The 27,388-nt window shown below is 45.4% G+C and overlaps 1 protein-coding gene across 1 annotated transcript in view; it reads right to left on the minus strand.

Moving 5' to 3' along the window:
• Positions 1-27,388, minus strand: part of DNAH14 (dynein axonemal heavy chain 14) — a 140,173-nt gene that overhangs the window by 102,257 nt on the left and 10,528 nt on the right. The window contains exons 7-19 of the mRNA XM_059677837.1: positions 25,167-25,229; positions 24,112-24,256; positions 20,051-20,182; positions 19,556-19,806; positions 18,158-18,287; positions 16,125-16,413; positions 15,618-15,663; positions 15,425-15,522; positions 13,209-13,363; positions 11,380-11,724; positions 5,833-6,174; positions 2,533-2,902; positions 16-206 (exon numbers count right to left, since the gene is read on the minus strand). Of these exons, the coding sequence (XP_059533820.1) occupies positions 16-206; positions 2,533-2,902; positions 5,833-6,174; positions 11,380-11,724; positions 13,209-13,363; positions 15,425-15,522; positions 15,618-15,663; positions 16,125-16,413; positions 18,158-18,287; positions 19,556-19,806; positions 20,051-20,182; positions 24,112-24,256; positions 25,167-25,229 (2,557 nt within the window). The remainder of the gene's footprint in view (positions 1-15; positions 207-2,532; positions 2,903-5,832; positions 6,175-11,379; positions 11,725-13,208; positions 13,364-15,424; positions 15,523-15,617; positions 15,664-16,124; positions 16,414-18,157; positions 18,288-19,555; positions 19,807-20,050; positions 20,183-24,111; positions 24,257-25,166; positions 25,230-27,388) is intronic.

The following is a 27,388-nucleotide window of genomic DNA, read 5'->3' on the forward strand; positions in this document are numbered from 1 at the left end:
ACGCCTCTCGCTTACCTTGAGCACGAGAAGACTCTCGATGGTGCAGTTTCTATCGAGGGTAATGGACTTCCCGATGATCTCCTGGAAAGCCGCCCAGTGCCGGGGCTTGAGGCAGGGGTTCCCCAGGGCGATGATGATGGGCAGCTCTTGCTTAAAGCCGGTCACCGACTGCTTCAGGTACGCTACCATGTTGTTCGGGGGCAAGTCTGTGAACAGCAATGGGTCGGTGGGCTGATGGCATGCCCGCTGTATGTTTTAAACCAGACCGCGTTGATCAGCTACTCGTCTGCACTGAAACAGTGAGTTTTATTGCTATCACCCTCCCGTAAGACTGAACTATGGAGTAAAGAGAGGTGGCACTGCAGATCAGAGAACCAAGTTACCTTAAGGCATTTGATGCTAGGGAAGCTGCTACAGGGTTCCGAGTGTCACTGACAAGACAGACAGACAGACAGACAGACAGGCACACGTTGGCATTCAAAAGACTGTAATAGGGCCCGGCCGGCGTGGCTCCGTGGTTGAGCATCGACCTACGAGCCAAGAAGCCACGGTCGCTTCCTGGTGAAGGGCCCATCACTGACGTTTCCATCTCTCTCCCTCTCCCTGCTTCTCCGAAACCAATAAATACATATTTTAAAAAAGAGACTGTAAAGGTTTTGAGCTTTTAAATTCTGCTCAGTAAGGAACAACATCACGGGGAAAAACAGAGTCACTATTTTTTTCATAAGGAAGATACTTTAACACTGAAATGTAGGTGAAAGCTTTGCCATGGCACTGACACCACTGAGACACAAGACTCGAACCTGTGCAGGTGCAGGTTCAACAACCCTTAGAACTTTTTTTTTTACACCCCCTTAAAAAGAACAGGGAGGGACCCTGGCCGGTGTTGCCCAGTGACTAGAGCATTGGCCTGTGGACTGCAAGGGTCCCAGGTTTGACTCCAGTCAAGGACACATGCCCAGGTGGCAGGCTCGATCCCCAGTAGGCGGCGTGCAGGAGGCAGCCGATCAATGATTCTCTCTCATCATTGATGTTTCTCTCTCACTCTCTCTCTCTCTCCCTTCCTCCCTGAAATCAATAATAAAATATATGTATATAAAGAACAGGGAGGGGGCAGGGAAACAGCCAAAGCTGGGACCCATATTCTTAAATCTCCAATTTGTACAGCTGGGGCCTCTTTGATAAAGCCATGTTGAATAATTGCAATGTTGTTCAAGACCTGGCTAAAGAAAAGGACAAGAGAATAACTTTGGATTGTGCAACTCTAGACGCTGGCAAACAGACAGCAAGATGTCCCCTGGGAAGCCATGGGTAAAAGAAGGTATGGTCCACTTGCTTTCTATCTTGTTCTCTGAACACACACAACAACATAAGGAGCGAGGATGCCCGAATGAGTGATCCATGAACGCAGTGAGGCTGCAGGCCATGTGTTCCCCATTTCCCTCTCGACTACACTTTTGTGATAGGGCTGTCTTTTTTGGAGAATTTAAATACAAGCAATCTGAAGTGTCTTTCTAGAGCAGCGATGGCGAACCTCTGACACGCGTGTCAGAGGTGACACGCAAACTCATTTTTTTGGTTGATTTTTCTTGTTCAATGGCATTTAAGTATATAAAATAAATATCAAAAATATACGTCTTTGTTTTAATATGGTTGCAAAGATCAAAAAATTTCTCTATGTGACACGGCACCAGAGTGAAGTTAGGGTTTTTCAAAATGCTGACACGCCGAGCTCAAAAGGTTCGCCATCACTGGGCTAGAGTGTAGCTGAGAGGTGAGGGAGGGATTTAAAATTCTGCCTCAGTTTCCCCTTCCCGCGTGAAAGGCTTCCTTTGGGAGCGGGTAGGATAGCGCACCTGCTCGCACGGGCACAGCACCTCTGCACTGACCCATTTCCCTTATGATGTTGAGCAGAGGGGACCCCCTCAGAGTCACTTTCAGCTGCGTCCCCACTGCCCAGAGGGTCCGCGATGTGGGTGCAGACCCCGCAGGTGGGCCCTTAGCATCCACCCAGCTCTGGCCCTAGGAAGAGCCGGAGTCCAGCGGGAAGTGTCTGGGGCCCTGCCTGGTTTAAAGGAGACGCAAACTATTACTCATGACGTTAAGCAAATTTGGGGCCCAAGTCTCCATCTCTTTTCTTTCTTTTTTAAAAAAATATATTTTATTGATTTTTTACAGAGATGTAGGGAGAGAGATAGAGAGTTAGAAACATCGATGAGAGAGAAACATCGATCAGCTGCCTCCTGCACATCTCCCACTGGGGATGTGCCCGCAACCCAGGTATATGCCCTTGACCGGAATCGAACCCGGGACCCTTCAGTCCACAGGCCGACGCTCTGTCCACTGAGCCAAACCGGTTTTGGCTATCTCTTTTCTTTTGCTTCAGGAAATAATCCCACCTGCGCCCTGGGCTGTCTCTCCAGCCGCGAACGGTCAGGTCGTGGGGACTGGGAGAGAGAGGGTGACCCTGCTGACCCAGAGGGCGTCTTAGATGTAACTCTGGGCGGGCCGCCACGGGGAGGACGCGTTTACCTTTTTCCAGGACCAAGATCAGGCTCAGCCACTTGGACACGTTGCTCTGCACCGATTCTATGTCAATGTCGTGAAGGGTGCTGGCCCTCCACTCCTGGAAGAGCGCCCTCCACTCCTCCTGCGCCTCCCACAGGATCTTCCTCAAGGTCAGCTCGTAGTCGATGTCGGAGATGTCGGCCGCCACCGCCTGGGTGAGCTCCTCCATGTTCAGGGGGTGCAGGTGCGACTGGGCCTCGCTGATGGACTCCTGGTAGTTGGCGCAGATCTGGACCTTGTTGGCGAGGGTGGCGGCTTCCTGGGAGAAGGCTTGGACCATTTCCATCGCGGTGGACGCCGGGGTCCCCATGTGTAACAGGACAGGCGTCCTCACCTGGAAAAGAGCAGGGACACAGGCCAAGAGGTCACAGCGCTCGGAAGGTGGCCACGCTCACGGACCGCGTCTCAGCACGCAGCCCAAGCTCTCCCCAACGTCATGTGCAACCATCACCTGCGAAGATTACCGTTAGCGTATAATTCCTTGTGTTGGTTACAATTCATTGTCATTATTTTTTTAATATATTTTATTGATTTTTTACAGAGAGGAAGGGAGAGGGATAGAGAGTTAGAAACATCGATGAGAGAGAAACACCGATCAGCTGCCTCCTGCACACCCCCCACTGGGGATGTGCCGCAACCAAGGTACATGCCCTTGACTGGAATCGAACCTGGGACCCTTCAGTCCGCAGGCCGATGCTCTAGCCACTGAGCCAAACCAGTTAGGACCATTGTCATGATTATTATTACCATCAGATCTATAATTTCCTGTGTATCTTCTCCATTTCAGGCGCGGTGGCAACACATTACCTTGCTTACTAAATCCATAAAACCATCTTCAAAGACAGTTACTAGTTTGTATAATTTTTCAAAGAACTTCTGAGGTTGTAAAGAATTTTCCCGTCGTCAGATGGTAAGCGGCGGTGCCGGGTGTGGCCCGCATTCCCGCTTCCTGCCCCTGGTAAAGGGCGCCTCACTTTTATGATGCTTGTCACGTGTTGCCTCGTGTGAGAGTTTTATTCTTGCACAGGACATTGTGGGCATTTGCAACAAGGACGTCCAAAGAGAGAGAGATGTGAGTAAAAGTTTGCTCCGATTTTCCTTACGAAACGAACAACTTCTTAAGATTAGGGATAGTTTTATTGGTTTAGTCTTTGTATACCGTGCCATCAAAGGCAGGTGGGAGTTGTTTATTAAAATGTTCCTGAAAAAAACAAATTCATTTGGATCCTATCACCTTATTCTTTAGAAAAATCCAACCCATGGGACTGCGTATAATACTGTGTTATGGGGAGTGTGGTCATCAACTCAACGCTGAGAACACTGTAACAGTGAGTTGTATAAAACTGATAAACCATGTATCTGTGATAATGGATGAGGCTTAATATATAGTAATCTGTAACAGCGATGCCCATATAAAATGGGTTGTAAGGAAAGTTTTCCTTAGTGAGCTTCTCCCATAATTTCCCACTCACTAATACTTATTTATAAACGAGTTATCTTGAGAGAGGAGTGAATACTTGAAGGACTAATCTTACTAGCTTACATGGAGTCAGGGCCAAGTTTTGCCTCTCCTACCAGCCGTCTTCAAACAGAGATCCTCCAAGAATGGTCGCAGTCAACAGTATGTACATGAAATAGTTTGAAAGGTTATACAATGGAAGTCAGATCTGGGCATCAACAACAGGCCCCACCCCGTCTCTCCCAATAAAACAGCTATAAACCCTGGACAGGCCCCGAGGGCAGCTACTGAGGAATCTGAGAGGACACAGTGAAGGCAGACTGAGGGAGAAGATGCTCATCTGAAATGCCACCGAATCGGCAGTGCGTCGACTATTTTTTCCTTCCAGGACCCCCTACCACGGTTACTGGCGCTCAGTGAATGTTCGGTGTCTGACCGTTTGCCTCTCGTGATAAGTGAGGCTGGAACTACCATTACCACTGGCCTATACCAGGGGTGGGGAACCTTTCTTCTGCCCAGGGCCATGTGGACGTTTGTAACATTATCCGCGGGCCGTACAAAACTCACTGCTGGTGGGAATGCAGCCTGGTGCAGCCACTATGGAAAACAGGATGGGGTTTCCTCGCACAAATAAACATGGAACCGCCACTTGACCCAGCGACCCCACTTCAAGGGAATATATCCTAAAAACCCCCAAACATACCAATCAGAAAGAATGTACGCATGCCTACGTGCACAGTAGCATTGCTCACAATAGCTGAGATCTGGAAACAGCCCAAGTGCCCATCAGTAGATGAGTGGCTAAAAAAGTTGTGGCACAGCGACACAACGGAATACTACGCAGCTGTTAAAAAGGGGGACCTCTTACCCTCTGAGACAGAATGGAGGGACCTGGAGAGTATTATGCTAAGTGACACCAGTCAGCCAGAGAAAGACAAATATCACCTGATCTCACTTATCTGTGGCATCTGATGAACAAAACTAATTGACCAACAAAACAAGACCCTAAGCATGGAGGCTTGGACAGACTGACTTGCCTCCATGTGGGGGTGGGGGGGTGAGGAGAGAGAAACCAGAGACCTTATCTGCTTATACGCACAGCCCATGGACAGGGGGAATAGGGTGGCGAAGACCTGGGGGGAGAAGTGGGGGGAGGAGCTGGGCAGAGAGAGGTAAAGGGGAGGTGGAAATGGGAGACATCTGTATTATTGTCAACAATAAAATAAAAAATAGTAATAATTTTAAGAAATAATTTTAAGAAATTAAACAAAAATTACTCTGCTATAGTCAATCAAACATTTAACTAACTCACCCCTAACGCCTTGGCAGAGCCAGACCAAATGATTTCATGGCCTCGTAGGGCCCATGGGCCAGACGTGCGCCCACCCCCCCCCACCCCCCCCCCCACCCCCCCCCCGCTGGCCGAGGCTAAGACCCAGGAGGATCTAAGGGTCTCTTTGCCCTTTTCATGCCATGCCTTCCCCCTGCCCCCCGACCCCCTCGGGCAGTCTGCTGAAGCCTGTGGTGAACCAGCTTTGCTGCTGTTTGCTGTCTACCTTCACTCAGAATGGAAACACATTTTCATAATGGAAGCAAAATTTCAGTTGGAGGTTCGTGAGAACAGACATGCACTGTCACTGCCCATGCAAGCTTCCCGCAACATCCAGAGTCTGTCTGTGGGTTCCGGGTTAGGAATCCGTGGATGAAATCACTGACCTAAGGGTCCACAGGAAGAAAACACCGGCCTGCGTAGGCCGACCTGAGGCCAAGACCTGGCTGACTTTTCACGAAACACGGAAACTTACTTTGGCCTTTAAATTGGTGGCGTCGGCCCTCAGACCGGTGACGTAGGCTTCCAGGTTGTCTCTGAACTTGCCAACGGCAGCGTCCTTGTTCAGTTTGCTTAGCTTCACAGCGCTTTTCAGTTGAGTAAACCTGATGAGAAGGACTTTATGGGTGGCGACTTGCTCTTCTGAGATATAGACCTGGTAGTAACTCAGAACGGAATACAGCTGAGCAATGGTTGAGTACTCTTTCTCTAATTTAGATATTCTGGAGGAAATTGCATCCAGAAAAGTAAAATGTTCCACAAATTCTTCTATTTCAATGGGATGACACTCCAGTTTTTTCAATGATGAGTCTATAACCTGCAATCATGGACACATCAATTATAATTACATAATGATTTTTCGCTACTTTAGAAGAGTAATTACTCGTTTTTAATATCTCACACTAACTTACATAATTATAACTCTAGGGGAAAAAATGAAGACATCATCTAGAACAGGGGTGGGCAAACTTTTTGACTCGAGGGCCACAATGGGTTCTTAAACTGGACCGGAGGGCCGGAACAAAAGCATGTTTGTGTGAACTAATATAAATTCAAAGTAAACATCATTACATAAAAGGGTACGGTCTTTTTTTTGTTTTGTTTTATTCATTTCAAACGGGCCGGATCCGGCCCGCGGGCCGTAGTTTGCCCACGGCTGATCTAGAACATTGACACCAAAACCAGATATGGATGGTTAAGGAAAAGAAAATTACAAAGCAATTTTGCTTCCAAGCATAAATGCAAAAATCTTAGAAATAATGTGTATGCAGCCCGGCCGGTGTGGTCAGTGGTTAAGCTTCAACCTATGAACCAGGAGGTCACGGTTCAATTCCTAGTTGGGTCACATGCCCAGGTTGCAGGCTTGATCCCCAGTGGGGGGGCGTGCAGGAGGCAGCCAATTGATGATTCTCTCTCATCATTAATGTTTCTCTCTGCCTCCCCCTTCCTCTCTGAAATCAGTAAAAACATATTTTAAAAAGTAATAATGTACAGGTATGTGCCTGTGCGTGCTGGCAATCTACATCTATCAATTTGGATGCGAGATTAACCTTAGAAAGTCAATGAAGGCACTTACCCAGGTTAAAAGATGAAAGAAAAACAACTATGATCATCGCAGTAGCTGCGGAATAAGCATTTGATAAGATTCGCTTATGATATAAAAAAATTCTACAATGATGCTTGAATGGGCAGTGACCGTGCATGTCTGCTCTCACGAACCTCCCACTGAAATTTTGCTTCCATTATGAAAATCTGTTTCCATTATGAGTGAAGGTAGACAGCAAACAGCAGCAAAATATTCCTTTCAAAATGCGGGAATTCCCTTAATTATGTAAAGGAAAGCTACCCAACGCCCCAGGAAACAAAACTGCCTTTGGGGGATGCAGCAGCCAGAAAGAGAATGAACCAGCAGAACTCTCAGAGCAGGTTCCCCAAGCTGCTTTGAGCCCATCCCGTGTTTAGTAATTTCTGATGAAAAGCGAGGCATTGCTGATGCCGCATGTCACAGAGGTCTGATTCTTGCTGCGGTTATTTCAAGGGTTCGGTCCCTCATCTGGTGAGGGGGTTGTTTGCACAGCTTTTTGCAGTTTGCTCCCTTGGAGGCCTCGTTTCCACCTTTGCATTTAGAATGCCGACCCCTTCAGCGACCAGCTCCATTGCTGGGGCGGAACCCTCTAGGCCAGGGGTCCTCAAACTTTTTCATCAGGGGACCAGTTCACTGTCCCTCAGACCGTCGGAGGGCCGGACTATAGTTTTAAAAGAAAAACTATGAACAAATTCCTCTGCACACTGCACATATCTTATTTTGAAGTAAAAACACAAAACGGGCCGTCGTTTGAGGACCCCTGCTCTAGGCTCTCCACTGAATGCCCTCTATGCCCACTGGGACCCTCCACTCTGACTGCCTGGGGCGTGACTTGCAGGAGCTCAGGCCACTGTTCTGCTTACGGCTCTGGGGGCTTTAGCCCCCCTCTGTGGATTTGGCTCCAAGCACAGACCTGCTTGGTAGCTGCAGCTGGGAAAGAGTCCTGGGACCTGAGATCCTCGTGTACTTTTCTGCTGGTGTGTGTGAGTGTGAGTGTGAGTGTGAGTGTGTGTGTGTGTGTGTTTGGGCAGTGGTGGTGGTTTTTGTTGTTTTGTTTTGCTTTTCCTAGCTCCCTTCTTTGACTCTAAACGTGAAAATTTTTATCCATCTCAACTCAGTGAGGCCACTGGGCTCTCTTCCGGTTCCTCCTCCCTGCACTTGCGGTCCAAAGCTTTCCTCCAGGTAGAAATCCCGTATGTCATTTGCTTTTCTGGTCTCCAGGACCACACTCCTACATTGCTGGTGATGCAGTCCCTAGAAGTATTTCTCTCACTTGTTTGCTTCAGTCTTCTGTTCTCTGGAGAGCGGGAAGTGAAATTAAGTCTAGTCCTGTTTCTCCATCATGGCCAGAGCAGAGCTTTTGAGCTCCAGCAGGCTCAGACCATCACCAGAGTTCGAAACCATTACACTCTGCTTCATTTCTGCAGAATTCAAATCTTTAAAAACTCGATGAAGATGACCTTAAGGGTCACATAAAAATGTTTTTAATAGAAGAGACATATTGGTAGTTTAGTAACGATCTAGAACTAAAAGTACTAAGTCACCTCCGTGAAGACGAAACGCTGGCGGAAGGTAGGAGTGGGGAGTTCAATTGTCCCAACATCTCATTTTCGAAGGAGGGGAGAATTAGGGAACGACACCATCCTACATACCTCACCTCACTGGGGAGTCAGTACACAGGTTCAGGAGGCTGGACAGGCAGATGTGTTTGTTATGCAGTAGCAAAGCATTTGGCCACAATGGTCCCTGGGACTTAGAAAAATGTGCCAACCCAGGCTGTAGCATTAGGGTAAATAGTATGACAACTTTTGCATTGTGTCCTGGTTCCTCTTTGTGCTCTGAGCGAAATCCTACGAGGGGTGAACTCAGGCTGGGCCCAGACTGAGGGGATGAAGCTGGATGAGAAAATTCTTCGCCTTGGGCAGAGAGCTGACTTCAAAGGCCAGTGAGGGCGAGCCAGCAACTGTTTCTGTGCTTGAAAGTGGGAGCCTGAGCAGGCGAAGACGAGGGCCCTGGCTTTTCATAAAGAGCCTTCCCTGGGTTTTCTCGGACAGCTCACAGCAAGGTCTATTTAGGAAGTCACCTTCCCTCCCAAGTCTGAGCAGCCAACGAGTGGTCACACGTTTAAGGCTGGCAGGGAGGTATAGCGCGCAGGGCCAGAAGCTCAACGGCAAAGCGCTCAGGCCTAAAAGCCGTGTCCAGGCTTCAGCGCTGATGAAACCAGAAGCAAGTCGAACGTCTCTTTTTTAAGCAGCAGCTGAAGCCCAATCACCAGGGCCATTTCCTCAGGCATCCCCAGCCCTCCAAGCTCATCCCGGCAGATAATGCGCCGCTGCACCTGCCCAGGGCCCAAGAAGCACAACCTTCTGATGCCAGGCCCGGCCGAGGTCCAGAACAGGGGATCATCATTCAGGGCATCACCAGGGTCACAGGGGACAGAGGGCGAGGGACGCGGCCCCAGAGACCTGAGCCAGAGGCCGCCGAGACCGACCAACCAAACAGCTCATTCGACAGCCCAGGGCAATGCTCGTTTTTCTGCCCAGCGAACTCTGACGCCTGATCGAGAACACTCTAGATCAGGGGTCCTCAAACTACGGCCCGCGGGCCACATGCAAATACAAATATTGTATTTGTTCCCGTTTTGTTTTTTTACTTCAAAATAAGATAGGTACAGTGTGCAGAGGAATTTGTTCATAGTTTTTTTTTTTAAACTATAGTCCGGCCCTCCAACGGTCTGAGGGACAGTGAACTGGCCCCCCGTTTAGAAAGTTTGAGGACCCCTCCTGCTAGATGTCTGTTTCCCCATTTCCTCCTTAAAAGGGTGGGACTTTTTATCGCCCCTGCCCTGTTCCTTCTCCACCACTTTTTGATGGGCAAACGGGGCTTAGCGCTCTTCTTTTATGAATAGGTCACATGAGGTGCCACTCTCGCACTTGACAGAGAACCATACTAGCACATGACCGGCCCAAAGATGATAATGTACTATGCGGCTCCGCCTGCCTCCCCCGGCCCCGGCTGTGCCGAGTGCGAGCCAAGTGTCTCGGGGGCAGGAGCCGTTATCAAGGGGCACGGAGCAGAAAGGAGGAAGGAGCCTGGTTCTCTGCCTGCATCACAGCTACGGTACCAGCCCTGGCTGACCAGCGTGTATGCTTCCGCATGAGACAAATAAACCCCTGGTTTCATACACAGTGTTTTTGGGGTGTCCTCGTACTTGTTGGGAAATGGGACCTAAATTAAACAGTCATTTTTTTTTTTTATGTTACAGGATTCCTGTGGATCTAAAGATAAGGTGTATTTCATTACGGACAGCACACAGTACTGTTCATCGAATAGACCCTTTGTAATCTTTTCTTCAACTCCCTGTCGCATTAACAATTCCTAAATGTTCCCTCCTTCTCAAAATACCCCCTTGATCTCTTTGATCTCTTTTTGGTTACCCCTTTGGTATACTTGTGGGCTCTTCCTCTAGCCATCTATATTCGTCAGGCTTCTATTGTCCTTTTCTATTTTTTTTTTAGAAAAATATACTTTTATTGAGTTCAGAGAAGAAGGGAGAGGAAGAGAGAGAGACATCAATGATGAGAGAGAGTCATTAATTGGCTGCATCTTGCACGCAACCCTGGCATGTGCCGTGACCGGGATTCGAACCGTGACCACCTGGTTCATAGGTCCGTGATCAACCACTGAGCCACACTGGCCGGGGCTGTTCTTTTCTATTGTCACCATACACACAGACCAGGGCATTCTCATTCACTTCGATGATTTCAATGACAATACGCGTGCTGCTCATTTAAATATCTATTTCCAGTCTAGACTCTGTCCTGAGACCCAGACGGGCGTATCTGAGTCTCTCTACTTGAATATCACACAATGGAACACGCATGGTGTCCCCTCGCCCGTGAGTAAGACCACTGCCCACGCTGTGGCCTCCCCCCCAAAACCCAAAAGCATCAGTCCCTGCTCTTTCATTCTCTCCATGGTGTCATTCACTATACCCTACTGATTCCATCTCTCAGATAAATCTCAAACCCATACGCTTTTCAGCCTGCACCCTGCGACTTCCCTGGCTCAAGGTATCCTCACGTCTCCCCTCGATGACAGAAACAGCGTTCCGCCTGAACTGTCCCACTGGCATCTACTCTCCACACCGCAGCCAGAGTGGCCCTCACACAAATTCAAACAGCCCCTTCCTCGCCCCGTCTCACCCCGTGCCCGGCTCCCGACAGGGAGAGGGGGCAGAAAGCGACGGGGGCTACCATTCCAGGGAAGGTTTCCCCGGGGAACGGCCGCCTGATCAAAGACCCGGACCCATAAAACGCCTGTCGGCATTTTTCTGAGGGTCACAGTCATCGAACGTGCTTTCTAAGGACCTATTTTGAAACGATAACCGACTCATCTTGCAGGGCCTCCAGCGGGAGGCGTTCTCCAAGCACTCACTTCCAGGAGATGTGTGTTCCTCTTCTCGATGACGGACCGCAGCAGGGCCTGGCTGGTCTGCAGGATGTCCTGCACGTGCGGCAAGCACTCCGCCTGGTAGTCGGCGCTGACCACGTTGAAGATGCCGATGCGCTTCTCGGTGGCCATACTGACCACCTCTCGGAGGTAGCTGAGGAACTTGCCGAGGATGGTTCTAAACTCCGCCGAGGTCAGCTCTTCCATCAGGGCTATTTTCATACTCGTGACTTTGGCCCGCTCGACCATCACGCAGTATTTTATGAACCTGCGGCTGTAACCGTCCACCAGGTTCATCGAATTGCCCAGGATGGTCAGGAGGCACACAATCTGTAAATTAAAACGTGACAGCATGTTATTTGGGGAGTGAAGAGAGCATGGCCCGATATACTCGTAATTCTGTGAAAAGCAGGCAACACAGCAGTTATCTGTCCAGTTCATGTCATTAGAAAAACCTCTACTAAATAAATATGTTGGAAGCATAAGACTAAGACATTCACAGCACTTTTTTAAAAATATATTTTATTGATTTTTTTCAGAGAGGAAGGGAGAGGGATAGAGAGTTAGAAACATCGATGAGAGAGAAACATCCATCAGCTGCCTCCTGCACGCCCCCTACTGGGGATGTGCCCACAACCAAGGTACATGCCCTTGACCGGAATCGAACCTGGGACCCTTCAGTCCGCAGGCCGACGCTCTATCCACTGAGACACACCAGTTAGGGCTCACATCACTTTTTTACATTTGGCATTTATGTAAAGGTACACAAGGCGATTGAACTATATAGTTAGCATCTACTAGAGACACCAACCGGTTATTTCTTTGCTGGTCACCAGGGTTAAGAGTTTGTGCTCTATGCCCTAGGAAAGGCCAGTCCTAGCCCTGGTCGGTTTGTTCAGTGGTCAGAGCATCAGCCCACGGACTAAAGGGTTGCAGGTTCGATTCCTGGTCAAGGGCATGCACCTTGGTTGTAGGTTTGATCCCTGGCCCCGGTCAGGGCACATGAGGAAGGCAACCAATCGATATGTCTCTCACATCGATGTCTCTCTCTCTCTCTCTCTCTCTCTCTCTCTCTCTCTCTCTCTCTCTTTCTCTCTCTCTCCCCCCCCCGCCCCCGCCCCTTGCCCTCCCTCCATTTTACTCTTTCTTTGGGTGAGAATTAAAAAAAAAAAAAGGCCAGTTCTATATACTATGTGACATTACCCAATTCCTAAAACACGGCTACTCTGGATAGGGTAGAATCCTGATTCAAGCTAAAACCATTACAGTCTCTCATGAATTTGAACAAAAAATACCCAGTTTGCCCTGGCCGGTTTGGCTCACTGGATGGAGCATCGGCCTGGGGACTGAAGGGTCCCGGGTTCGATTCCGGTCGGGGGCATGTACCTTGGTTGCAGGCACATCCCCAGTAGGGGGCATGCAGGAGGCAGCTGGTCGATGCTTCTCTCTCATCGATGTTTCTAGCTCTCTATCCCTCTCCCTTCCTCTCTGTAAAAAATCAATAAAATATATATTTTTAAAAAAATACCCAGTTAGATGGTAGTGGGAAAAGCCAGGGTCATGGCAAGTCAACAAAACAGCAAGACAGTATTCAGAGGGGACCATGAAAGAGTAAGCCCATTCTCAGAGGTTTGTTGGGGAATAAAAAGTGAACAGAGGTGAAATATCATGAGGAAGAAAAAAATGGGAAGGATTTTCCAATCAATGAAAAATTATCGTATAATTTATAACAAGTCCCTTTCACCTAAGAACGTCAGTGGGTTTCTGGTCATTAAGCCAAATATTCCCCCAAGACACACTGCTTTTAAACTTACTTTATTTTGGTAGGCAGGGTCCATTTCAAACAGGATCTGACAATCTGGCCATGTAGCTTGCTCCTCAGCGTCTGTCCCACTTTCTGTCGCATTCAATAAATCCGGATCAGTAAAATCAGACAAGCGGGGATCTTGGTCAAGAGGAATAATTTGGGCTAAAATATAGGAGTAAAAAGTTAATATTTTCCAAAGTCCTGACACCATATAATTACCCATGAGATCTAGAACTACTGATAACTGAAACTGGTTTATCATGGGGACTAGACAGTACAAATGGGACTTAAAGGCAGGTGTAAAAGTTGGGATTTAATATTAGGGGAACAAAAGAACCACCCACAGGTAATTGGTGGTAGCACGACGTGGCATGATTAAAACGGAAACTGAGAATAAGCCATTAAGTTGAACAACCCTTTCACAGGGGTCGCCTAAGACCATCAGAAACCCATCTATAATGACATACTGCTTTTGTGATTAATCACTATGCTTTAATGATGTTCAATTTGTAACAATGAAAATACATCCTGCCTATCAGATATTTACATGACGATTCATAACAGTAGCAAAACTACAGTGATGAAGTAGCAATGAAAATAAGTTTATGGTTGGGGGTCACCACAACATGAGGAACTGTATTAAAGGGTCGCGGCATTAGGAAGGTTGAGAACCACCGCATTAAGTTAACAATGATTTGACATGGATATGCTATGCGAAGACCATTATACCAATGTGCGGATACAAAGATTAGAAGACACAGCCCCTACTATCAATGAGTTCATAATCTAGCTGCATGCCTGGATGTCCACAGGCAAAAATATAACTTGCACCTACACTTTATACATTATAAAGTATCAACTCAAGATGAATCGTGTCCCTAAGATTAAATTAATACACATCTATAAACCTTCCAGGAGAAAATGTAGGAAAGATCGGTGTGACCTTGAGTTAGAGAGTTTTAGACATAAAATCGAAAGTATAATCTATGAAGACAAAAAAATTGATAAGCTGTACTTGATCAAAATTAAGGAGTTTAGCTCTGTGAGAAAGAAGTGAAAAGGTAAGGCACATTTTGCAAATCTTCTAACGAATCAAGAACTTGTATCGAGCGTACATATAAAGACCTCTCCCCACTCAACAGTAAGGACAATGAGACACTGGCTTCCTGAGCTTACAAAAGGAAATCAAGCAATGCATTGGAGCCCGGCCGGTGCGGCTCAGTGGTTGAGCGTTGACCTATGAACCAGGAGGTCGAGCTTAAATTCCCGGTCAGGGCACATGCCAGAGTTGCAGGCTCAACCCCCAGCAGGGAGCATGCCGGAGGCAGCCGATCAATGATTCTCTCTTATCACTGATGCTTCTCTCCCTCCCCCTTCTTCTCTGAAATAAATAAAAATATATTTTTAAAAAACAAACAGTGCACTGGATACCAGTTTAGAAAGAGGGACCTCTGAACTCAGCAAACTACGGTGCTGTGGTTGGAGAACGATGCTGCATTCAAGGAGCCACAGCGGGTCCTGTGTTCCAGGATCGACTGAGACTGTGGAGAAGGGATCAATTCATGGGTCAGGCTGGTGACTGCCATGTCATGTCAGATTGTGTACACCCAGCTGGAACAGCATTAATAAAAATCTATTTAAGCCCTGACTAGTGTTCCTCAGTGGATAGAGCACCAGCCTGCACACTGAAGGGTCTCGCGTTCGATTCCCGGGTCAAGGGCAGGTACCTGGGTTGCAGGTTTGATCCCAGGCCCTGGTCGCGGCGCATACAAGAGGCAACCGATCAATGTGTCTCTTTCTCCTCTCTCTCTCTCTTTCCCCTTTCTCTCTCTGCCCCCTCCTTTCCACTCTCTCTGAAAGCAATGGAGACTGTCCTCAGTTGAGGATTAACAACAACAAAAAATCTATTTAAGGTGGAAACAATACCTTTGTTTTGCTGATATAGAAGATATTACTTAAGTCTCATAAAATTCTGTAGTACATTATTGAAAAAAAAATAAATCCAAGCCTCCACTATTTTCCTGATTCTATGGTTGTGTGTACAATTCCCACATGCTCAAATAATTTCAAATTCACATCGATTAATCCCAAAGAGTGTGAATCCATGATCTCTAAGATACCATAATGTCTGCCACAAACCTGGGGAAAAGCTCCCAATCCCTAAATTTAAGAAAATATTGCTGAAGGATACAGTGTATCTAATGAAACACGTAAAATACTTACTTATGCATTTCTCAAGATCAGCCAGCATAGTCTGAATTTTTATTGAAAAGTCCAGTCTGTTGGGAGCAATCAAGAGATTCGTAGGGAATTCTAAAAATCTACGAGAGAAAACGAAGAGAGCGAATTTCAACACGCTGCCGGAACGAAACGTCAAGTCTCATTACTTGTAATTTCAGAAGCGTGTGCTACTTACTCATCGTTCTCGGTTTTACTATCGAAATCATCCATGGCTTCTATATCTATTAGAATCCATTGAAAGAAAGAGAAGAAAAAAACTGATTGATATTTATGTCGGCTAAAGGACAAGCTGCTATGTTATCAGTGCTTCCCAAACACCCTAAGAATCACCTGGAAAGGCAGTGTCCAGCCAGCAACTCCCCCCTCACCCCCAAATCTGATTAAGGAGGTCTCAGATGGAGTCTGAGAGTGTGAGTGCTAACGAGCACCCCAGGTGCTGTCCGTCCTCGTGAGAGGGGGGCTTCTCGGGTCCCCCTCATCGACCAGTGGTATTAAGATTAAAAAATGGGTCATGGCGCTCCTGCTCGCATCCACCACAAATGGCCTGTTCTGTTTATATTTCCTCGGGCCTCCTTCCTTCGACATTGCTCAACATCACAATTTACCGAGGGATAATCCGTAACGATGTATTTCTCTCTCCCTTGTGATGTCCCAGGTGTCAGGCTATCCCCTTTGTGCTTACCCGTCTCATTCATCCCACCTGAAAGGATTTCCACAAGGTTCAACGTCGTGGGTTTCGGCCGCACTATTAGGAGCTCGTCGCTTGAGGGTTTGACGCTGCTGACTTCACTCTCGGGTATTTCCTCCTCCTGGTACAGCACGGATTTCTCAGAGGACTGCTCCGACTCCTGGAAGCTCTCTCTGGAGCTGCTCGAAGAATCCCTCTCAGAAGGAATTCTCAAGTGTAGACTGACTTCAAATACCGGTGCGTATTTTGTCAGGTCCTTATCCAATTTAATGGAATTGAACATCTAATGTGACAGAGAGGTTACAGTTCTGGTGATAATATAGAGGTAAAAGGACATTTAGATAATACAGTCCTAAATTTCACATGATCAATAATAACTTCAGGTTAACCGAGTAACACTGTGTTGCCAGATAACGGCTATGTGCATGTTTAAAAAAAAAAAAAAGTAAGTGAATGAAAAAATAAATGAAATACTACAGTATTTTCCCCAAAACTGTATAAACCAGGGGTGGGCAAACTTTTTGACTCGAGGGCCACAATGGGTTCTTAAACTGGACCGGAGGGCCGGAACAAAAGCATGGATGGAGTGTTTGTGTGAACTAATATAAATTCAAAGTAAACATCATTACATAAAAGGGTACGGTCTTTTTTTTTTTTTTTTTTTTAGTTTTGTTCATTTCAAACGGGCCGGATCCGGCCTGCGGGCCGTAGTTTGCCCATGGCTGGTATAAACGGATACCAGAGTGGCCAAATATTAATCATTTTAGAGCTTAATAAATACAAATTCTTAGGCCCCATCACGAGAGATTTTGAGTTAAAGGGTGAGGGGTCAAGGCCAGGAATCTGAATCACTTAAAAGCTGCCCTAACCGGTTTGGCTCAGTGGATAGAGCGTCGGCCTGCGGACTGAAAGGTCCCAGGTTCGATTCCGGTCAAGGGCATGTACCTTGGTTGCAGGCACATCCCCAGTAGGGGGTGTGCAGAAGGCTGCTGATCGATGTTTCTCTCTCATCGATGTTTCTAACTCTCTATCCCTCTCCCTTCCTCTCTGTAAAAAAATCAATAAAATATATATTTTTTTAAAAAGGGGGGAAAAAAGCTGATCAGGTGATGCTAGTGGGCACTCAGGCTCAGGACGTACACATCAGGAATATATTTCACATTCACTGCCCCAGGTCATAGCTCCTCACTTTGACACACGTTAGTACAGGCATCCCCACCGAGAACCAGGAGCGTCTGAGGTATCGATATTGTATTCACACAATGTGACTGCTCTCAGGCTCTGTCTAGGCCCGAGTTCTCGATTGACTGATCCCTCATGTCCATGAAGTGATGGGTTGTGCTGGAGGGGTGTGTCTCGATGTAGGCACCGGAGTCACCTGCTAGAACCCCAACCTTTAGCTCCGGTTATGAACAAACAGAGGCAGCTAACGTGTAAAGAAACGCCACTGGCACCCGGTGAAGCTTAGGTGGATGCGGACGGCGACCTGCAAGCCTTAAAAGTCCTACACGCACGGGGACAGAGTTCCTGTGCGGGAGGATGAGACTGTCCTGGAAGTGGGATGCGATGGTCGCACCGTACTGGGAACGCACCGACACCACTGAATTGTCCGCTGACGAGTGGTTCAAGTGGCCCATTTTCTGCTCTTTTACCACAATAAAGAAGTCCACACCGGCAATTCCAAATGAATATATAAAGTGTTGCATCGCTTGCTCTGGAAAATGACCTCTGCCTGGTATGTTCATTAGCACTGCCCACTGGTCTACTTCAGTGCCTAATTCAGTGCCTGGTACATAGTAAGAACACAGTAATGCATGAAGGGAAGTGTGAATATAGCTTTCTATAGTGGAAGCAGAGGTGCGTGCGTGCGTGCGTGTGTGTGTGTGTGTGTGCATTTGTGTGTGTGTTTTGGGTAAGAAATTGAGCATTAATCATAAATCGCATTTTAATTTCCAAACTTATTTCACTTACTTTTCGCTTATTCGTTCATTAAAAATCTATGTTTGTATTTTTCAAAGACCACTTACCTCATTAATATCAGCTTCTGCTTTTAAGTCCGACTTTGGAACAGAAGTAGCATATATGTTTGAATTAATAACAAGTTCTTCATGATCATTTGTTAGCCTTCCAGTAAGAGCAAAGATATCCTTGTACGTTCTAGATCAAGAAATGGGAAGCAAAAATGCAGTCTTTTAAATTCTTGTTATCTTGTTAATATCCACAAAACATAACTAGACATCCCCCCCCCAAAGAAATAGGGCCAATAAGCATGCACAAATATGCTTAGCATCACTAATCGTTAGGGAATTACAAATCGAACCCATAACAAGATATCCCCTCATACCAATTAGGCTGGGTATTACTATTTAAGAAGGAAAATAATAGCGTTGGTGAGGTAGAAGCCTGGTGCTTTGCTGGTGGAAATGAAAATGTGGCAGCTTCACCCAGCTGGCATGGCTCAGTAGCCAAGAAGCTAACCCAACTACCATCAACAGATGAACAAACAAAACATGGTTTATCTACACAATGGAATAGTATACAGCCTTAAAAAGGAAATTCTGTTACATGCTGCATCACGGATGAGCCTTAAACACATGGTGCTAAATGAAATAGGGCAAACGCCAAAGATAAATATTGTATGGTTCCACTTATCTGAGGTACTCAGAATAGTAAGTTCCTAGTCACAGAAAGGACAACAGAGGTTACAAGGGCTTGGTGGGGGGTGTACACATAGAACAAGCAGTGACTGTTTAATGGGTGCAGAGTCTCATACAAATTAAGAATGGGATAATGAAAAAGTTCTGGAAATGAATACGTTGATGGTTGCACAAGACTGAATGTACTTAATGCCGCTGAATTACATATTTAAAAATGGTAAATTTTGTTATTTATATTTCACTACCATGAAAAATTCGTATGTCTCATTTAAGCAGAACTGACCCAAACTCCAATGGAAGCTTATGGTTTCCTTCTCGAATCACCCTGATATCTTTAAGAACTAGCCCTGAACGTTGAATTAGCCCTATACACAGAATTTCCAGATTTAGCAAATAAAAGTACAAAATACCCAGTTGAACTGGAATTTCAAACAAACAATAATTTTTAGGATAGGTAATATTTGAGACATACTAAAAAATTATTACATATCTGAATTTCAAATTGTACTGGCCAGCCCCTATTTTATATGGCCATCAGACATATGCAGAATTTTGAAGAAATATTGGAAACTTTTCTTAAATGTTATGGACAGTATTAAGCAAAGTATTGCCAGGTAATTGTAAAAATGGAGCACATACAATTTGCTATAAGAAGAATTTTCAAATTCTCACTTCAACTATAGGCTATTTCCTCTACCATGGACAACCAATGTTTGCAACGCTATGATTACAAATTCCTTTTATCAGTAAAAAGAAAATCTGATTTACTTGATTAGGTTCTCATTCCTTTTTTCCGCTGAAAATGGCATTCTAGCAGAACTATAAAATAATTCCAAAAGGAGAGTGACCGCAGTGTTCATCAGCTGGCGGATGAGCTCCTGAAATATGTAGTCAACCAGCATGAAAAACCTCAAAAATTTTTTTAATAAACGTCGATATACAGGCAGCTTGATATGTGGTCTGGCATCTTTAGAGAAGCTTGACTCAAAAAATTCTCTAATTTCTTCCTTTTCTGCCACCTACAATTCAATGAACACACATATATACTTAGTCGCACAAATATTTGCATTCTATACAACGCCTGGAATATTTCCTGTATGTGCAGCTAGGAAATGCACAGTACTGGTTAGTTGCTAATTAACTAGTCCTTGGTCCCTCTACCGGCCCGTTTCCAACACTTTCTCCGGGGATGCAATTTGAAGCAATGGCTTTAGTCAGTAACATACAAACTGATGCACTGCGAGGCTATCATGAAAGAGTTACCTTTAAAAGTGTACTTTTCATTTCTGCAATGGCTTTATCCCTGATATCCTCAAGTCGTTTGAATGTGCGGGAAGCTTGCTGTAACTGTTCCTCACAAAATTCATCCAGGGAGTATGTCCGAAACGTATCCAGCTAAAGGATGATAAATGTTGAAAAATGTCAAAATTTGTCAAAAATGTCAAAAATGATAAATGTTGCAAAGTCAAAATTCATTTCAGAGAGAGAGAGGGGAGAAAAACATTTTGGCCATCTTATATCATAACGAGCATATTTTATATTTTCATTTGTAGGTTATGCTTATACACTATATGCCTTATATGTTTTTCCTATTCAAACACCCATAGTTAAATATAAATAAATCTTTATTTAAAAAAACACACAGAAAAACACATTATTTTAATTGTAACTAAAGTAAGCCAAAGGAAAACAATTCAAGAGCTGATGTGTTTTTGAAATATCCACGAACCCTGGGGAACCACCAATCTCAGGAATTGCTTCACATTGAAGTCCCAATGATTTGTAAAACTTAAAAAAACATAAACACTAAATGTAGGTTAAAGAGATTCAAATTAACTACACAAGTAAGGTAAGTATTCTTCTGAATTTATTCAGAAATTTCCATCAACTCTGCTACTCAACTCCTCCCTGAACGCTTCACCCATTCACGTATATCCCCCATCCTCCTTCCTCCTTTCGGTATTTTTTCTTGTTTTTTCCCCGTATCACGTTAATGCTCTTGCCAAAATACATTTCCGTCAATAAACGTGGACATCTTTATCCCTAGTTATATTGCGATGTCCACTTTATAACAAATCATCTTCCAAAGTTAAAATAAGATCGGAAAGCACTGCTCTGGCCGTAATACCGTGGACTAACTCGTGTTCTCTCTCTCCTCTGGTCCCATATCTGTTTTCTAGGCCCTGATTTTCCAGGTTAAATGTCTCCAATCTCCCTTCCTTTCTGATCTCACTGCCGATGCCCTAATTTAAGTTCCTGTTGCTTATGCCTACATTATTACAGTCCATACTAACCGATCTCTTTAACTCCGTACCTCCCCACCTACAATTTTCCCCACAAGCCAACCAACATCACACGAATTTTCTTAAGTAGCATGTTCAGACACTTGCAATGGTTGCTCTTTAAGAACAGTTCTCAAAGTTTATTCCGCACAAACCAGCTGAGGGACTTTGTACATTCCCACTCACTGCACCCTCCTCCCATAGGGGTGGGAAACAAAATCTTACATTTTATGAAACGCTCAAAATACTGTCCCCCCGAAAGTGCAGTCACCCCTGAATGGGAAACGAAGTCCCAACTCCCGCTGGTTCTGCGGCCTTGGCCAAGTCACACTCTCTCTCGGACTCCATCTGTCATTTGAAAGGGAAGGTTTGGATAAAATGACCCACACGTATTCCCTCCTTTCTAGTTCCCAGACGCGCCAGGCCCCTTTAAAGCTGTGCTTTCGACCGGGGAGTAGGCTGGCCAACTCAAGAACTCCCTTCGTGGTCCCCACCTTTGAACAATCCCCTTGTAGGCATCCGTAACCTTGCTTCTCTCACCTCCTCCTCGTCAATCCTCTTTGGCACCTGCACCCCCAGCTATGCATAGCCCCCCGAGTCCTAACGCTCCATTGGCCAGCTTTCGATTCCTGACCCCAGGCTCCGTTCTCCCTGCATTTGACCCTGGTTTTTCCAGCCTCGGGAACCCCTTCCCTATTCTTGCCAACTGTCCTCACGCCCTCGCTAGGGGCGCCCCTGCCCTAAGGGCAGGCTCTGCTCCTACTGTTCCCTTCGTCTGTTCTTCTTGGCCCCACGTTCCAGACCCAACTAACTTGCAAAACTGAATGCTTTACTCATGTTCCTATTCCTCACCTGGCTGCTCCCCAAACCCCGCAAGGCCTAGCTCAGGAAGCATTCCCTCGTGAAACGTGCCCTAACCAATGCCAAAGGCTTCTGCACAGTGTCTGTGGCTTAGCTGTTTTACAGTATTGCTTGCCCGTTAGCATGACTGCTCACTGCCTCCTAACTGGTTGGTGAGCTATAATGCTTAGCAAAACGGAGGGAATACCCTCAGGACCAGTTACCATGTTTACATGCAAAGGATAATCTTTTCCAATGAGCTGTAAGAGGTACTTTCTTTTTCACTTCACACGCATCTCCTTTGCACAGCACTTTGCATATAAAGGGTAATTCACAAACACGCGTCTGATTGGGAAGGTCTGTTCCCTGACCCTTGATGTCTGGCGGAAGCTGACATGGCTAAGGTCTCCAGGGAAGAGTCCTAGCCTCCCTTTTCTGTTAGGATTATCATCCACTAACATTTCAAGCACAGTCTTCAGAGATATTCTAAAGTCTCCTTTGCTTTAATGAAGTGAAGTGATAAATCCTGTCACTCAGCCATTCATCAAACAATCGAATACCACAGCTGCCCAACCAATTTCCTGCTACACTAAAACTGTATCAAAAAAAAACACTCTCCTGGGAAATGTCTCCTACTTAACTGAAATTTAATCCTTTGGAAACAACATTCTCAATAGAACTATCCTATATAATAAAAGGGTAATATGCAAATTGACCCTAACAGCAGAACGACTGGGAATGACTGGTCGCTATGACACACACTGACCACCAGGGGGCAGACGCTCAATGCAGGAGCTTCCCCCTGGTGGTCAGTGCACTCCCACAGGGGGAGCTCTGCTCAGCCACAAGCCAGGCTGACGGGTGCCAGCACAGCGGTGGTGGCGGGAGCCTCTCCCACCTCCTCAGCAGCGCTAAGGATGTCCGATTGCAGCTTAGGCCTGCTCCCCGCTGGCAAGTGGACATCCCCCAAGGGCTCCCGGGCTGCCAGAGGGATGTCTGACTGCCAGCTTAGGCCTGATCCCCCCAGGGAGTGGGCCTAAGCCAGCAGGTGGACATCCCCCGAGGGGTCCCAGACTGCGAGAGGGCACAGGCCGGGCTGAAGGACCCCCCTGAGTGCACAAATTTTTGTGCACCGGGCCTCTAGTACAAAATATTACTTTACATGTAGTGATTAATCCATCTTTCTTCATTCATTCTTTTATTTACTCATTCATTCAAAGACTACTGAGTAATAGTCAATACACATGACCAATTCTAAAAATAAGCTGTTGATGTACAAGTATTCATCTTATTATATGTGTATAGTCAACATGATTAATTTGAGCTGCTTGTCAAATGTATAACTTGTCCAAGCCCTCTTACTATTTCTCTTTCTGAGTCTAGATGATTATCAATTTTACTTTTCAGTTATCTCCCTCCCACGGTGGGTAAGGGAAGTGAAAGTCGCTGGAACCCTGTTCAATTGTATATTAAACACTTAAAATTTATAGTTTATATACTTTTATATACTTAACCTTTTTGAAAGAACCATTGCATATAAATCAAATTAAATCATTAAGAAGTTCACCCCTTCTTAGAACTGTGAAACAGGAGAATTCATAAATGTAACCTAAACCTTTGCGTTGCAACTTATTACAATTTTTGACATGCTATACTGAGGGAAGATTAGCTAGTCACTATCAGTTATGCAGAAGATTGTTTATAAATAATATTGCACATTTGGAGTTTTGCAAACAAAGGGCTCCATAACAGACTTAGGTTAAGTGTAAGGAAGAAATGATTTATAAGAAATGTTAACTATTAAAACTGACTACCCGAGGGAATAAAGATCTTTACAGGTATTCTAGGACATTAGTCATCCATCGTGATGGTTTACTTATGGTCCTAGATATCTGTATTCCTTTGATTCAAAACACCATTTGTTCTTCCGTGTTTCTATACACCAATATTAGCTTATTACTATACTTTTTTTAATATATGTTTTTAAAATTGATTTCAGAAAGGAAAGGAGAGGGATAGAGAGAGAGAAACATCAATGATGAAAGGGAATCATTGATCGGCTGCCTCCTGCACGCCCCACACTGGGGATGGAGACCACAACCCAGGCGTGCGACCTTAGCTGGAATGGAACCTGGGACCCTTCAGTCCGCAGGCCGATGCTCTACCCACTGAGCCACACCAACAAGGGCTACTTTTTCCCACCTTTACAAGGCACATGGCAGATGAATTATCTTCACATTCATCATCATTTCTGCGATTAAAAGCATCTTCACAAAGTCCCTTTACGTAAAGCAAGTAGCTTTGAAATAACTCATCAGCCCAGAAAAGATGGCAGTACAAAAACGACCTGAAAGTTAAAAACATTTCCACAGACTTTATCCTCTCTCCTTCAGAACGAATGAAGTTAGTTTAGAGATAACTAGTATAATTTGTTTCATGTGCCTACAGTTAACAGGTATTACATCTACCACACTGTCCTGGTTGTCGTATTTTACCACAGATTTGCAAGATGTTACCACTGGAGGAAACTGGGCATGGGGTCCCTCTTCATCATTCCTTGCAACTGCGTTTCAATCACAACAAACTCCAAGTAAAAAGTTTAGTAACGACGACAGCAATGAAACTTGGCTATCAGATAGCCTACAAAATAGAATTCACTATTATCTATCTTGGATTACTGAATCACTCCTCTTTTTGAAAGTGAAAAGTTAGATCGAGTGACCAAGGGAATCTCATCCTAGGCTCTTTTTAAAAAAATATGTATTTTATTGATTTTACAGAGGAAGGGAGAGAGAGAAAAAAACATCAATGATGAGAGAGAATCATTGATCGGCTGCCTCCTACATGCCCCCTACTGGGGATCGAGCCTGCAACCCAGGCATGTAGCCTTGGCCGGAATCGAACCTGGGACCCTTCAGTCCGCAGGCCGATGTTCTATCCATTAAGCCAAACCAGCTAGGGCTCATCCTAGGCTCTTCATAGCACTCTGATTCCCTTACAGCAAAGCATGGTGTACATGTGTACATACATACACACACACACACACACACACACACACACACACCCCTACACATTTATATACACACATACATAACATTATGTTTAACAAAAATATTCAAATGCAGATGGATTCAACTTAATCATACATGTTATGGAATGTGACTTTCTAATCACCGAGTGAATATTAATTTATGTCTGCTTCCATACTACAATATTTAAAAATAAGGCTTCCTCTTGAGATTTCTATCAAGACTTACCTGCTTCTGTCTGTCTTAATTCTTTTAACAGTCAATTTCCAAGTAACAAATGCTTTATTCATTCTGAAAAAGAAAAAGACTTCTTACAGTCTATATTCATCAGTCACAATTACATCAATTCAGCAAAGGCTTGGTACAACCAGAAAATTCTCTAGGGCACCTCATCCATCCTGACTCACCTAAAGCAAATACTAAACCGTATCACTTTCTCCCAAACAATCAACAGCATAGAGAACAAGGTGTAAATGTAAATGAAAGTCATTATAATCCTCATAGATGCATGAGTGATTTAGTTGCAACACTCCAATAAACAGAAAAATGATAAAAATACATTCTTTCCCCTTAAACATTTACTGGCTATTTTTAAGAGACTTATATTACAAGGGGAGTCAAGGTTCTATTTTCAAGTGATAATGAAATGAAAAGGTACACTGATAAGAAATCATTGTATAGTGGTAAGTAAACATGTAAGACAATGTATGTCCTTTTGATAATATTTAATACACATGCTTTCTTAAAAAGACGCATTTGTAATATTCGAAACTCAAAGGGAAGGAATTAAAAGGTTTCTCTGGTGATCATTCCTCACCCTTACTAAATTTGCTCACTGTATTCTGTCTGGAACTTTTCTCTTTCAAGACTTCACATGTGTCCCTTTTCATCAGCCATCTATTTACAACAGTCACACACACACACACACACACCTGTTTTCTCCGTCTTACATATCTTTCTGGCCCTTCTCACTACCTGCAATTAGCTCACTGATTTACTTGTTATCTATGTCCCTCCAGAGACTAGAACTTCTCTAGGGACAGAGTCCTCGTATATTTTTTCACATGGTTGCACCTCCAGGGCTCATAACAGTGGAACAGAACAGGCACAAGAAGTATCTGTTCAGTAAGTGAATGCTTTCTCTGCCACAAAACCCATTCACTTGTCTTACAGAAAGTTCTCTAGCTCCTTAGTTATTCCAACTGTTTTCACAATATTAAATGTAATCATTTAAAATGTTATTTTTTGACACTTTCTCATTCCTCCTCTGACCTCTACCACCTCCTCCCAGTCCTCACTCTCACCCTTGAACCCACAAAAAAAAAAAAGAAGAAAGAAAAGATAAATAAAATGTTATTTCTCTCTTTTCGTAGTCCCCAGCAGATAGCAGCAGACCACAAGAAAAGATACACATTAGAGAGGACATTTAAAAAGTACAAAACAAGACACAAATCCTGGAAGAACAGCCGTCTGGGACTCCGTTGTGAAGGATCACAGAGTCTCAGGAATCCTGATGTGGTAGAAACTTTGAACTAGACACATTTTTAAATGATGGTCTGAATCAGTAAGCTGCTTTGGGTGGTGGGCACACGGTGCAACAGAAAGATCTTGTAACATAGAAGCACACACCTGAAACCTATGTGATCATGTCAACCAATGTCACCGCAGTCAATTTAATAAAAAACTAGCTGCCAAGTTCCTGAATGCTGTTTTATTTTTTCATTAGAGGCTCAGTGCACAGATTCATGCACTGGTGGGGTTCCTTGACCTGGCCTGCGGGGATCGGGCTGAAACTGGCAGTCTGACATCCCCCGAGGGGTCCCAGATTGCAAGAGGGCGCTGGCCAGGTTGAGGGACCCCACTCCACCCCCGGTGCATGAATCCTCTAGTATGCACCAGGCCTCTAATATGCATATTTGATCTTTGGTTAATTTCTTCCCATCCTTCCCCCTCCCCCATTCTCTCTGAGATTCATCAGTCTGTTCCATGTTTCCGTACCTGTGCACTGAGTGTCTGCCTCCTGGTGGTCAGTGCGCGTCATAGCTACCGGACGAACAGTCACTTAGGCTTTTATATATATAGACTAGAGGTCCGGTGCACGAAAATTCATACACTCGCGGAGTGGGGGAGGGTCCCTCAGCCCGGCCTGTGCCCTCTTGCAGTCTGGGACCCCTCAGGAAATGTCCACCTGGGGAGCAGGCCTAAGCTGACAGTCAGACATCCCTCTGGCAGCCTGAGAGTCCTCAGGGGATGTCCGACTGATGGCTTAGGCCGGAACCCTAAGCCGCAGTTGGACATTCTTAGCGCTGCCGAGGAGGTGGGAGAGGCTCCCGCCACCGCCACTGTGCTCACAGCCATCAGCCCAGCTTGTGGCTGAGCGGCGCTCCCCCGGTGGAAGCACACTGACCGCCAGGGGGCAGCTCCTGAGGAGCGTCTTCCCCCTGGTGGTC

Source organism: Myotis daubentonii, chromosome 20 (assembly GCF_963259705.1).
Source record: "Myotis daubentonii chromosome 20, mMyoDau2.1, whole genome shotgun sequence".
Classification (NCBI taxonomy): Eukaryota; Metazoa; Chordata; class Mammalia; order Chiroptera; family Vespertilionidae; genus Myotis; species Myotis daubentonii.